At 32.2% G+C, this 13,786-nt stretch overlaps 1 protein-coding gene across 2 annotated transcripts; it reads right to left on the reverse strand.

Moving 5' to 3' along the window:
- Positions 1-2,605: 2,605 nt before the first annotated feature.
- Positions 2,606-13,714, reverse strand: me31B (ATP-dependent RNA helicase me31b). 2 transcript variants are annotated; one of them, XM_085488643.1, is made up of 8 exons: positions 13,378-13,714; positions 11,768-11,942; positions 11,326-11,532; positions 11,075-11,246; positions 10,832-10,982; positions 10,161-10,356; positions 9,897-10,067; positions 2,606-9,707 (listed from the first exon to the last, which is right to left on the reverse strand). In XM_085488643.1, the coding sequence occupies exons 2-8, from the start codon at positions 11,906-11,908 to the stop codon at positions 9,411-9,413; spliced, it is 1,335 nt and encodes a 444-aa protein (XP_085344769.1). In that variant the 5' UTR covers positions 11,909-11,942; positions 13,378-13,714; the 3' UTR covers positions 2,606-9,410. The 2 variants fall into 2 exon arrangements, with proteins under 2 accessions (XP_085344769.1, XP_029163119.1); XM_029307286.2 differs by having other exon boundaries at positions 13,208-13,714.
- Between the last annotated feature and the right edge of the window lie 72 nt (positions 13,715-13,786).

Consider the following 13,786-nt stretch of genomic DNA (forward strand, 5'->3'; position numbering starts at 1 on the left):
TGTGGCGGTGGATAGAGGCGAGAATACGGGTCAGGGTGTATTCTTCGTTTCTTTATTCCGCCGTCTCTTTCCAGCATCCTTGTATCTTTCTTCGCCGCTATCGTCGCATTGTCGTCGCCTATATATTCGAGCCGGTAGGGGATGTGTGTGGCATACGGACTCCCTCGACCGTACAAATCTCTCTTTCTCTGTCCTCCGTTCTCGCGCTCTTTTCTTCCCATTCTCCCAGAGTCTCTCGATCCTGCAAACGACTCGTGGAAAAATAATTCAGAAAATAAGAGAGCCACGACCCCGTAGAAGAATAGGATCCAGAGGGCGAGAGAGAGATAGTGAGAAAGAGATGGTTAAATTTGGCTACGAATTTGGCGAGAAGAATGACACCTTGACAGTGGTGAACGAGGTTGCAGGAGTGACTCGTAGTGTGTCGTGTACAAATTCTCTCTGGAGGACCTCTTAGACCTAATTGGCCGTCCGAATCGATATCTGCCCGTCCGTTGTCGGCAAAATTGCGACGGTATCACTTTTTCTCTCTGTCTTTCGAGGGAAAAAAAAGAAAAGGAACGATTCAAAGTGACGAGAAAATAAATCTCACGGAATTGGTCCGGAAGAGAATCATATAAAATTGCGCTTTCTTCCGCCGTTTTATAAAAATGGAGTCGACCGCGCTCTATTGTTTGTTTAAAAAATACCTAGTTGTAAAATATTGATGCAAACAATTTAAAATTGCTGACTGCAATATAATTGGAAAATGAACGTGCAGTAACGTGTAGATGTATTTTTTTTTACAGGTAGACAAAATTAGAAAAAAAAAACTTTAATCTCATTCTTCAGTATGCAATGTTTAATTGATAATGATGAGTTAAATCCAGAAAACCGTTTTTAAGAAAAGCTCGAACATTTTTTAAAACAAAAATCTCTATTTTGAAATTATATCAATAAACAAAGGAAAAGAAAGCTTTTTATAAAACTTTTAAATATGTCATATTGGATCGTCTAAAAATAAATTTCACTTTCAAGATTCATGCGATAAAGATTGAAAAAAAATACATCTATACACATACACAAAATTGCATGTTTCTTCAAATTTTTTGTACATATGACGATGAAAAACAACGTACCAGCAAAGATGATAGATAAAAATACAAAACAAGGTAAACGCGAATGCAAGCTTCCCTTCTCGGTATCGATGTTACACTTAACAAGGATGGATTTCGCAAACGCTGCGAGAGATAAGAGAGAGAGTTGATAACGCGTCTTTGCGCACGTGATGCATCCGACGATGCCGTGTGGGGCAAAGCCGAACGACGCTATTTAAGCGACTACTTAAAATCAATAACTGCCCAACATTTATATCGTACGCCGAGAGTCTGACAGTATAATTCTTATCCGCCTTCTCTCTCTCTCTCTCTCTCTCGTATTTCGCATTCGCGAAAATTCCTCGCTCTCCTTACGCAGATCCTTCTTTTGAAAAGAGAGGATCGTAAGGAGCTATAGAGAAGCTCAACGTGAACTGATACAATCGATGCTGTGCGGGTGCTTATTCGATAATATTGAAATATCGATGTTTCATTTTCGATATTGTAACTTCTACATTAATATTTCATTTTTGTTAACGTCTCGTGATATTGAAAAAATTCCTGTGCGTATCATTTTCATGCGTACATATTATTTGAAATATTTTTTTAATTACATCATGAAGTTTATATTTCATTAGCTCGTGTCATTTATATGCAATTTACTGATTGTTCTGGAAATGAAATTGATATTCTGTATGCAATTCTGTGTACCGATACTTTCTTTATGATAGCTCAACATTACTCCAATAATTTTTTGTCAATAGTGTAACTTCTGTATTAATAATATTATATGAAAATATCTTTTAGCTATGAAGCGAAATATTGTACATAGTACTAAATTTGTACCATATAAATCTGTATAATAGTTGTAGAAGAAAATGCATTAAGTACTTCGTCTCGTGATAAATCAGTATGAAATGTAAATACACACAGGAACAGTATCTCTTGATTTCTTCAATATAAACGTCACACTTTATGTAATCTATTTGAAAATGCGCATTGGCTCTAATAATCCTTAGATATATCTATAAAGTATATTGCAGATTATATCAAAATTCATGTTTATGTTCCGAAATATAGATATATAATAAAAACGTGGATTATTAAAAAAGCTTTGTGAGAGATATATATGATATGTCTACACAGAGAATGCAATCATTTTTCTTTCTTTTACATATAATTATACTATTGTTGCAGATATATAAATACTTTTTTGTATCTGTATTATATCGACAAACGATAATATCGAAATAAATAATGAGATTTCTATCTTTTTCATAACGCGAGAAACGGATTTCGTAAAAGATCAATTAAAATGATAATTCTCATTTAATTTCACGATTACAGAATTTCAAGCAAAATTATTCACACCACAAGTTTGAAAATTTAAACGACATAAAATATTCATTTCATCTTATATCTAATAATCTTATTGAAATATCCGATGAAATAGCATTGTTTTACGCAAGAGAAAGCTTTAAATCGATTACACTCCTTTAGGATTTATGACATAAAGAAGATATATCATGTACTGAAACAGAATTTTTATTAAGAGAGGACAGAGAGTTCTGCTGTTCTGTCCCTTCAGGAAACGAAATTGACATATGATTTATTAGATTGGGTTTGAGCTAACAAAATGGCAAAGATAAATAAAAAAAATGTTCTTTTCATATAGAGTCATGCGCAAACCCATCTTTACAATTTGGGAAAAGAAAAAAAAACGATACCATATTGCTGGAACACAGAAACGGCTTGTAATTTTGTTCTTGTATCACGCAAATAGTTTTCGAAATAACAGATAACAAGAATAATTGTCTTGACAAATTGCACATTAAAAATCAGGTCTACAGAGTATTTCATCTGCGCACAATTACGCGTGAGTCGCGAGTTATTTGGATAATACAAGCTGCATAACATTGTAAAATCATTTCGCTATTCTAAGTATCTTAATTGCGTATTTGAGATCTTAATTATATCAATTATAAAATACAGATGTAAAGAAGTTAGTTGCTTCTAGAATGTAAGAAAAATTCCACAATGTTGCGCCGCTTATATTTACGAACAACCGAAACTCTCAAATTTCAACGTCACAAAATAAATCAATGTCCATTATGCAGTGTCGAAAATTCTCTTCGTTCATATTTCGTTAATATATAGCGATAATATTAATAATAGTAACAAAGGGGGTATCACATATTATAATATGCTGTTCAGATATGCTGTTTGAGAGCCAGAATTGGTTCCGCAATTTGATATAAACGCAAGTATACAGTAGAAAGTTCTTTAACAAAACGGTAAAGCATGGGTATAGTCGATAAACTGATATTGTTTTATATTTCAAACGAATTGTACTCTTTTTTTTTTTGGATTTTTTGTTTTTTTTTTGTTTTTTTTTTCATATGTATTGGAGATCTAATTCCAATACCAGTATCCAATACCAAGATCGATCTGCGTATGTTATTCGAACGCGGAAAGATTGTTTGTCTGGTCGCTTACGATTTCCGCGATGCGATGATCGATTCTTATTTCTTTTGTCGAATATGAATGTAACTTGGACGCAGCTCGCCTGCATTTTAACCAATGAAAATATAAATTCAGGCGAAGGTACGAGATCTACGATGTTCTGATTAGAGAGCTCGTTCTCGAGATGTTCCCCCTTCACACTCTTACGATTGAAATCGTAAAGATATTGATGAGAAATAAGATTTATACTCCCTCCCCTTAGATCATTCGGGGATAATCCTCCGCAATTTTCGCACGCACCCAGATGTTAACACATTTACTTCCGAAATACGTATTTCTACGTCGTACGAATTACATTCGCTTACTTTCATAACACAAGGGAACTCCTTGTTATATCCAAGCTAAGTTGCTGGAACCGCACTTGGAAATATCCTCGTGGGCCAGGCTCAAAGACGTGGTAATAAACAAAATACCGAAGTAAAAAAGATTTACTTCGGCAGCTTGCAGTTGCAAAATACGTCACGGACACATTTATTCGTTAACTTATCTTCCAGCATTATTCGGAGAAAGATATTCGTCTGCAATTTGGAATCTAAGAAAACGGCGAGTTACCACATTTTTCAGTCTGCTCACGTAACATTGCTAATCAATGTTTGTTCTTCGTTTTTATTCTTCTTTTTTTTTTTTGTATTTTTAAGCCCACTTTTTTCTAAGTTTATATATCCACTTCGCATAAACATCATTCTTTAGAAAGAGTCACATAAAGCACGCAATTTTATAAATTTTATAAATTATGTATATCAATAAATAAACGTAATATTTTCTTCTTCTCGTTTGCGTAAGTCTCTCTAAAATATACATTTAAATATCATAAGATAAATTTAAATTTGCATATAAATAAGAATTTTTGAAAATACACGCGATACTGTTGTCTAGCATAAAGTTGATATATTCGTTTATAAAATGCCCAAGATTTTCGACAAAAAGATTAAATGTTTGCTTAGTTTAGCACGAGCTAGTTGACTCTTTCAAAAGTTGAATAAAATACATTTCGCAAAATAGACTCCACAAATGGATCTATCGTTTCCAATTACATCAGCACAATAAGACTAAGTATTTCCCCTTCTTAGTCTCTGTAAGATTGCCAAAAAAAAATTTCGAAATTGTAAGCAAAATAAGAATAGAAGAAGCTAACAGAATAAAAGCAGATTTTCGTAGTTTTTGCAAACGGGAACGTTTCGAAGATTACAGTGGTGAAACAATTAGTTATTCTGTTGAACCCATTTGCATTTGTACATTAAGTGCATATAGTGTCAACCCGGGATAGAGAGAGGAGGGTCTATGATCAAAATATTTCTATCTTCTGTTTCAACGAGAGATAATAACAATCTGTTATCTGATGGTGACATTAATCAAAATAAAAGCTTTGAACAATATCGAGTAAAACTGGAAAACCAGTGATTATATATATTTTCTAGGATTTCAAGATTATCAAATCTTTTTTCTGTCAGTGTTATCATAAGAATATTATAATCGTAGCGCTAAATGGCATTAATATCGTTTTTCTTGGTCAGCAGAAATTTTGATTTGATATATACAATGTTTGAAAATTGTGATTATTTCTACAATGTGTAAATATTTTAAAGAATTTTCTTATTGGATTTTGCTTTCTCAATTAGAGAAACATATTATCCAACGAATTGGTTTAGAAAGTTATCAAGAAACGGATATAAGCGTGTATCATGACACTGCACATTATATAAAATTTTGTGATGCACGCGAATATCGAGAAAGAAATTGTTAGAAAGTTAATGGAAATGTAATGCGAGAGTAGAGAGATATAGAGCTGACTTATTTTCATTTTTAAAATAAAAAAATTGTGTATATATAAATTGACAGCGAATTTATCAAAAGCTATATTACACATTATTGAAGTTACTATCGAAGAATTCTGCGCATTTCCCTGAGCATATTTCGAAAATAATCAGAGTTTTTATTAATCAAGATTAATCTTGATTAAACCAATCTTTTGATTAATCTACCAACTTGCAAGTGTTATATTTATTACCACACAATCCTGGTACAACTAGATGAGAAAGTTTTCATGTTAAATTAAGACCAATTACCTATTCGATTTATTCAAACATAATTATTTGAATTCTGTTTGAAGAATAAACAAAGGCAGTCGACGTAAAAACACCGATTAAACTATTGTTTTTCGGCTTTATTCTGTCTGTTTATTCTATAAACAAAAACTGTTATATATGAAAAAATCAAATCGAATGAGAATTAGGTCCTAAATCTAACACATGAACCCCTCTCTATCTTGTTGCACTAGGATTATGCGATAATACAACACTTTTTGAAAGTTTGTAATTCTTCAAATTTATTTTTATTTTCGAATGAGAAAATTTATGTGATATTTCGTCTCTTTTTTAATCTTTTCTTAAACTCTTAAAACTCAGTGGGCGCAACAAGTGATAACTTCATTATTGGAGCAAGTTTTTATAAAAATGGACAATCAGACGATGTCCTTATAAATGCAAAATTTTCAACCGCAAAAATTATTATAATTATAATATATTACATATTAATTCGCTGCATAATGTATTTACGTTACGTATATTCGATATTTTTTTGCCAATATGTTTATCTAAAGCGCGGTATTTTGTTCAAATAATAATGTCACTCCATATTGATTTGATTGATCAGAATTGCATACAACATTGTATCATAATCTAATATATATAATATTATGGTTTCCTTTTCTTTTATTATCTACATTCAAGCAGAAGATAGTGTTTTTGATCCAAAAGCATCAGATTGACATTATATGTAAATCACCAACGGCAAAATTCTCGCAGTATCAATACTCGTTTCTTATCTGTACTCGATAGTTTTATCTGCCAGTATAAGTCACAACAGCAGCTACTAAATCGCGGTTAAAAGAGAGGGTTTATCAAGTCGAAGATTATCGAAGAAACAAATAGAAAAGTAAGATCGAAAAAATATACATATCGATTGTGAGCACAGTAGTCGCACCCAAACATATTTTAATTATGCTATTTTTCTTTTCAGCACATATTGTAAGAAAACAGAGGAAATAGAGCGTATCTGCGAACGGATTCCAAGATAATAGCATGTACATAAGTAAATAGTAAACAAAAAACAATAATCACGAGCTTCATTTAATAAACAATTTTTCTTTTCATAGAAATCGACAAGTATGTGATTTATGAGATACATAATATTAACAGAATCTCCAAAAATCTTCGTGAAATCTTGGATAAACACGTGCAGGGAACCGGTACAGTATGTAATCGTATCTGTCAAGTTGGTCACGTCTCAATGGAAAAATGCGAAACCAACGAGTGAGCTACTGTTGTGCCAATATAATAGTGCCAAAAATTTAGTACTAATTTTAATTAGCATATGAAGTAACTTATACTTTCGTAGATTAAAATGAACCATTTGACGAATTAACACTCTGTTCTGAGAATCATCTCTGTTCAATTCAATCTTCGCAATATCACTTTCCGCTCACCTCTATAGTGTGTGTCAGCAATTATTATCTCATTACTGTATATCTATCCTACAGTCTCCATGATAAGCTCACAGTTACTGACACCGCAACTCTAAATACATCTTAAATCGCCTTCACACCCATTAATATTTCATTTAAGGACGATTTGTCTCAAACATGAAATATTTATATATCGCTTTTAATTTTCTTATTATTAATCGAGCGATCACGCATTCATAAACCTAAGTCAAATTGGCTGGTGGGCTTCAAATTATATAAATAATATAAATTTTGTAGTCACACATTGCAAACAATAAATTTTTCATACACACATTTTGTCCTGCATATTTCCCTGCACGTGCTTATCCAAGACATCAAAAAGAGAATTGCATAAAAAAATTGCAGTGATTAATTATTTATATAGCATTTATAATGCCAAGTATAGAGCGAATGTAGACGTGTAAAACAAAGTATATGCATTACATTATTGCAATGTAAGAATAGGGCGCATAGAATATCCACATAAAATCTCTAAAAACCTCCATGAAGATATAACTTTTTTTAATTTTAAGTGGAATGTGTGGTAACGTGATTTATATAAGACATCTATTGTTCAATCTTAATAAAATCAGTTCAAAAGTGTTAGAGTTCAAAAATTTGTTAGAGTATCTAATAGTAGCGCAGAAACAATGACAATCTTTTAAATAAAAAAGTGCACTATACAAATTAAAAATGTAAATTTTTATATTAAACAAAAAATATAAGAATTTACTTGTGAAACATATTAAATATGTTTATAAGTGAGCTGAGTGATTGAGGAGTAAATTCAATGGACAGATTAAGATCAATTCAAAATTTGTTACAAAGTGGAGGGATGTTTAACACTAATGAGACAAAACAAGTTATAAATGTTTAAAGTGCTCTATAGAGGAAGAATAAAAATCTCCAAGGAAAATTTTTGGAGATTCTAATCGGTATTATTAATATACCTTTTGGCAATTATTTTAGCTTTTATAAGAAATACGATGTAATAGCCCCATTCTTTACATTGTATATAATGTAGAGCGTATACTTAGTTTTCACGCACCTACATCCGCTTTATACTTTGCATTATTCACTACATAATTTCAATAATCCTTGCAATTTTTTGTTAAATCTCAGTCTCAATATAATGCTGTTGCATGATTAAACGTAGACTGTGATTAGACATATACGTTATCAGCATCAGACATAGAACCTTAATGGAGTCCACCAGCCAGTTGTTTATAAAAAATAATTATATAAAACTAGTCAATTGTACAATCTCTGATTCCCAATCACGGTACTGTAAAAAGAAAATTTAATTGTAAAAAAAAAAAGAAAAAAGAAAAAATCTAACAATGAAAGAAAAAACACATTAAATGACACAGAAAAATTTTAGAATTGACAAGTGATTTGAATTTCAGAGTTGTATGACAATATTGACAGATAGCAAAATCAAGCCATGATCAAACATTACAACTGATATTTAATATTTCAAATTTTATTAGATTGCTAAGAGCAATTTATATGTGTATAAGATTTTATTAATAGCTAAGGGCAATTTATGTGTGTGTATATATATATACATATACATATATGTATATATATGCACGACAGTACAAAAGTAATGAGCATATAGTTCAATATGCTGCACTCAGTGAATTAGCCAATTTCTTTTCTCTAAATTATATATGCCCTTTTCATCATTGTATTAGATGATAACAGAAACAAAGAAAAAAAAAAAAGAAAAAAATACTGGAAGAATGAAGCTGTTGTATAAAAATCTTCTATTAAAACGATGTTGTGTGTATCCGCATGTAGTATTTACAATTATGATAAAATGCAATGATTGATTATTATGTTATTCACATATTTGTTTACATATTGTGCATCTTGATAATGGCTTGACTCTGATTTGTTTTAGCTTATGTACATTTAAATGTATTTATATACAAAGAAAGACTCACACACATTCGCACGACACTTCAATCACTCAGCTCACTTATTACGCATGCTTAGTATGTTTTATTTACAAGTAAACTTTCATCCTTTTCTTGTTTAATACAATGATAATCGAAGTTCTCAATTTCTGTTTGTACAGAGCTCTTCTTTACTCAAACCGTTTGCAGCACTGTTTTGTTTTTAATGCACTGTTATACACCCCTTCACTGTGACAAATTTCACTTTAGGACAGAGTTCACTCTTTCCATTGAGTTTGAAAAAGCATAACAATGTATGCCTTACATAAATGAGTCACAATCACACATTTTTTCACTTAAAACTTTTTGAGCGCTTGTAAAGCTTTATTTTGCAACAGTGTATCGAAACTACTTGGACACATTACCTTCTTCCATACTATTATTGTCTTCTGGTCTCGCTACATACAAACTAGGATCTATCACCTTTGGGATAGGTTTAATTTCTGTTCCAAGCTCTTGTTCGATACGATGTAAGTTGAAGCGATCCTCGTATGTGATTAGGTTAATTGCTATACCTAAGTGGCCAAATCTTCCAGATCGGCCGATTCTATGCAGATATGTCTCTGCCATTTTCGGAAAGTCGAAATTAATTACGACATTCACAGCTTGAACATCGATACCGCGGGTAAATAGATCACTGCTCACCTGCAAAAAAAATTTTGCGTTTAATAGTTAAATGTTAAGTTTGAATTTCAAGTGTTATCTTAATTCAGCATTTATATTATTTGTATCATCAAAAGATACATATGTATAAACACACAACATAATATAATACATATGTGTGATATGTACATTTAAATAAGTAAAATTATTGTCAGATATTAATGAACTTACGAGATTTCGGCATAATCCTGCACGGAAATCATGGAACACGCGATTGCGGTGCGCCTGCGCCATTTTCGCGTGTATGTAATAACAGCAATATCCAAGATCTGTTATTTTCTTAGCCAATAATTCGACGCGTTGCGTTGAATTGCAGAAGATTATGCTTTGCGTTATTTGCAACTACAAATATAATACATACATTTATGAATATTTAAGATATTAATATGGGATTAAATTAAATTAAATCAAATCAAATGTTAAATGATGTCTCACCTTCGAAAATAACGTGTTAAGGCAGTGAACTTTTTGTCGTTCCTGTACAAAAGCGTAATATTGTGTTACGCCTTTTAGAGTCAACTCTTCCATTAAATTAATCTCGTATGGATCTCTCAAGTGTTTCTCCATAAATTGTTTCACAGTCAGAGGAAAAGTAGCTGAATACAACAAAATCTGACGTTCGTGTGGCAATCTAGAGCAAAATAATACACCCAATAAACACCTTAAAATCATAAATATCAAAAAGAGAATCAATGTGTATAGACAATTGTAATAGATTATTTTTAATAATTGATAGTGATGTAAATTCGACGTAATATTATAAATAATAAATTTCGTAATATTAATAAGAATCTAAAAAATATTAACATTAATGAGTCAGAAGATTAATGATTGAAAAAATTCCTATAACTTTCAAGCAAGAATCAATAAAAATAGTCTGTTTGACGCACTCGGAAATATGTCGAAACATGTCTATTTAACAATACATGTACATTTCAAACAATTATATAAAGTACTAATTGCGCATAAATCATAAATAATCAATGTTAATATAATTCTAATGATTTGAATTTAAGATTTAAGATGTGATAGAAATAGAAAAAACATACATAAATATTTAAATATTTTATACTTTGTAATTTTGTAATATTTTTTTATCAACATACCTCGATATGACATGATCCAACATTCCTTTGAAGTCTTGTGACAGCAGTTTGTCTGCTTCATCTAAAACTAAAATTTTACAATGCTCCATATTTGCCACATTTTTATCCATTAGGTCAAGAATCCTTCCTGGCGTCGCAATTATTACTTGTACTGAAAATACAAATTACATTTAAATTAAACACATTTTACATGTGCAAATTTATTTCACTTGTCTTTGAATTAAAAATTTTTCTACATCTTACCTTTTTGATAAATCCTCATAATGTCGTCGCGTAAGTTAGTTCCTCCAGTGGTGACCATAACTTTTATATCCATATGTTTTGCAAGCTCGATACAAATCTGTGATGTTTGTAGTGCTAACTCTCTTGTAGGTACAATCACCAATGCTTGAATTACTTCTTTCCTTGGGTCAACCTAAAGCAAATATATTTTTAAAAATGTGACATTTAAATGAAATATTTTATTTAGATTGATACAATGTAATTATATATACCTGTTCCAGTACTGGAATTGAGTACGCGCCAGTTTTGCCAGTTCCATTTTTTGCTCGTGCCAAGATGTCTTTACCAGAAAGTGCAATGGGAATACTAGCTTCTTGGATTGGTGATGGTTTCTCCCATCCCTTCTCAAAAATTCCCATCAATAATTCACGTTTTAGGCAAAATTCTTCGAATTCATTACCACGTGTGTCAGTAACATCCTGTAAAATTTGTTTAAATTACGTTTATTAATTCATGTGTAAAACCTGGAAAATTTTAATAATCTTTTTTAAATTACTATTAAGATAAAAAATATTGAAATTTTTAGGAATTCTATGAATAATAAATTAGAAATTCATTTTTAAAGGTTAATTTATATATTTAACATCTCATAAATTACTTATAAATAAAAATGATTTTTTATCTCTCTACTTTTTTATTTCGAATAAAACTTACACTTGTTTTAATCCTCTTGTCCTTTGGTGGAATTTTTAATTTGGCTTTCCAACCTACATCATCCATTTTTTCTATTTCTGATTTGTTAGACAAACCAGAATTCAACATGTGATTAGAGTTTATATGCGTCTCGATCATCATTCTGGAAATATTGTAGTATATCTATTTTTTTTTTCTGAAAAAGACAAAACAAAAGAATTGAAGTTACAAAATAGAAAAAAGACAATTATATCACTATAATTATTTATAATTATATGCATACCAGCTAGTATTATTATTGTAATATACATATTTGTAAGATGTAAAAATTTATTTAAATTTTTTGCCATTCTTTTAAAATTTGTAAAATATATTAATAATTATACATCATATTTAATTCTGAAGCTCAAATACATTTGAAAGCATTTAGCAAGTTTTTATGTTAACGTTTGAATAGCGTCAGAAGGAGAACAAGACCAAACAAAATTGACCTACAATGACTGTATGCCTATAGGTAGTGTTCGCTGTTATAAATACATTCGAATGTGCTAAGTGTTTTTGCATGTTTGGATGTACAAGAGAGACACAAATACTTTTGTAGATAAGACGGTTAACTGTGTTACAAAAAAATTTGATTCCTTCATCCTTTATAGTCTCTCTTGTTCTTCTTTAATAGATATAAAATTGAATATACATAAGAATTAACAACTCTCTAAGATATAATTTAATAAATAATTCAATTTCCAGAAAAATATAAAAGCTTGCGTTGCTGCAAACTATACTAAAAAAAAAAAAAAAAGAGAAGCATATCTTGTTAGTATATTAAACACATAACAGAGGCTTTTTTTTTTTTTAATGGATAAGATATTTATACAATAGAAACAAAGGAATGTTCGCATTTATCGGAGCTTATCGCTCCGTTAATACACATCAAGATATATTCAAACCGTCTCGAATTTCAACAAACAATCTATGAACGAAACGACAAAAGAGCAAAGTAGTAGAAAATATTTGGCCAATCACGAGTGTCCATGATTAAACCGATAGCCGATACGCGGCGTATGGAGGCAAACAAGTTTTCATGAATTTCAAACGCGTAACGTTCGAATTGTCGATAAAGCCAGAACTGCCATGTACAATATGCTACGTTACAAAGTATCGTCTCGAATTTATTTTTCCCGAAGAAAAAAAAATCTCGTGCATACACAATATATATATATATACACGTGTACAACAAAGGCCATTTTCTCTCGTGTCATAAAATCCGGCAAAATTTCTCGATCTCGAACCAATCCTACCGATAAGGACGGAGAGACAGGATGGCAACACGATTCCGTTAGGTCGCCGAAGGCAAGAAAGGCAACGAGGCCGGAGGAGGCGGATTCGCGAAGCGAAATTTCAGAGTCCAGGGGTCGCGGCCATTCGCGTAATCGGGCCGCGTCCGAGCTTTGTGTTCCTTACCTCGAAAACGGATGGACGTCGATGTGCCGCGTCTGTGCGTCTTCGAGCCTTGCCGTTCGGATCGGTGGGAGACAGACACGCCAAAATGGCCGTTTCCCCAATGTCAATGATTTCGCTCGTCGACCTCTCGCCTCGCAGCGCCAGCAGTGACTGCGTCGGGGCTCACTCACCGTGCCGTGGCCGTTCGATGTGATGCCGCCGCTGCCACGCTCTCGTCCTTTTCTTCCTCCTTCTCTTCTATTCGCTTCGCTTCTCTGCCCGCTTCTCGAACTCCGCCGTTTGCTTGCGCGGAAGAAAAGGATTCCTCGCGTTCAGACGCGCGAACCGACTCGACTTCGAAGTCTCTCTCTCTCTCTCTCTCTCAGCCGTCTCCTACGTCTCGTGATTTTGCTTCCCGTTTGCTGTAACTCGAAATCCTGACTAACGCTGACTAATGCACTGCGTCGAATGCCAATGCCAGCGACGATTATTGCTTGTTCGGTGTACACGAGCCGTACCATGAAGAAGTGAGAGTAGTTAGATGGGAAACCGACATGCTCGGACGGTTTAAGCCCGTGATCTTATGCGTCCAAATGTGAT

The sequence above is a fragment of the Nylanderia fulva genome, unplaced genomic scaffold, assembly GCF_048542155.1.
Source record: "Nylanderia fulva isolate GAGA-0341 unplaced genomic scaffold, ASM4854215v1 Scaffold7, whole genome shotgun sequence".
In the NCBI taxonomy this organism is placed as follows: Eukaryota; Metazoa; Arthropoda; class Insecta; order Hymenoptera; family Formicidae; genus Nylanderia; species Nylanderia fulva.

What these genes read in the sequence shown, in the direction of transcription:
- me31B (XM_085488643.1), bottom strand. Translation starts at nt 11,908, where the DNA reads ATGATGATCGAGACGCATATAAACTCTAATCACATGTTGAATTCTGGT. An exon ending in TTGGATCATGTCATATCGAG is followed by an intron (nt 10,357 to 10,831) that starts GTATGTTGATAA and finishes ATTTTGCTCTAG; the next exon opens with ATTGCCACACGAACGTCAGA. An exon ending in CAGGATTATGCCGAAATCTC is followed by an intron (nt 9,708 to 9,896) that starts GTAAGTTCATTA and finishes TTTTTTTTGCAG; the next exon opens with GTGAGCAGTGATCTATTTAC.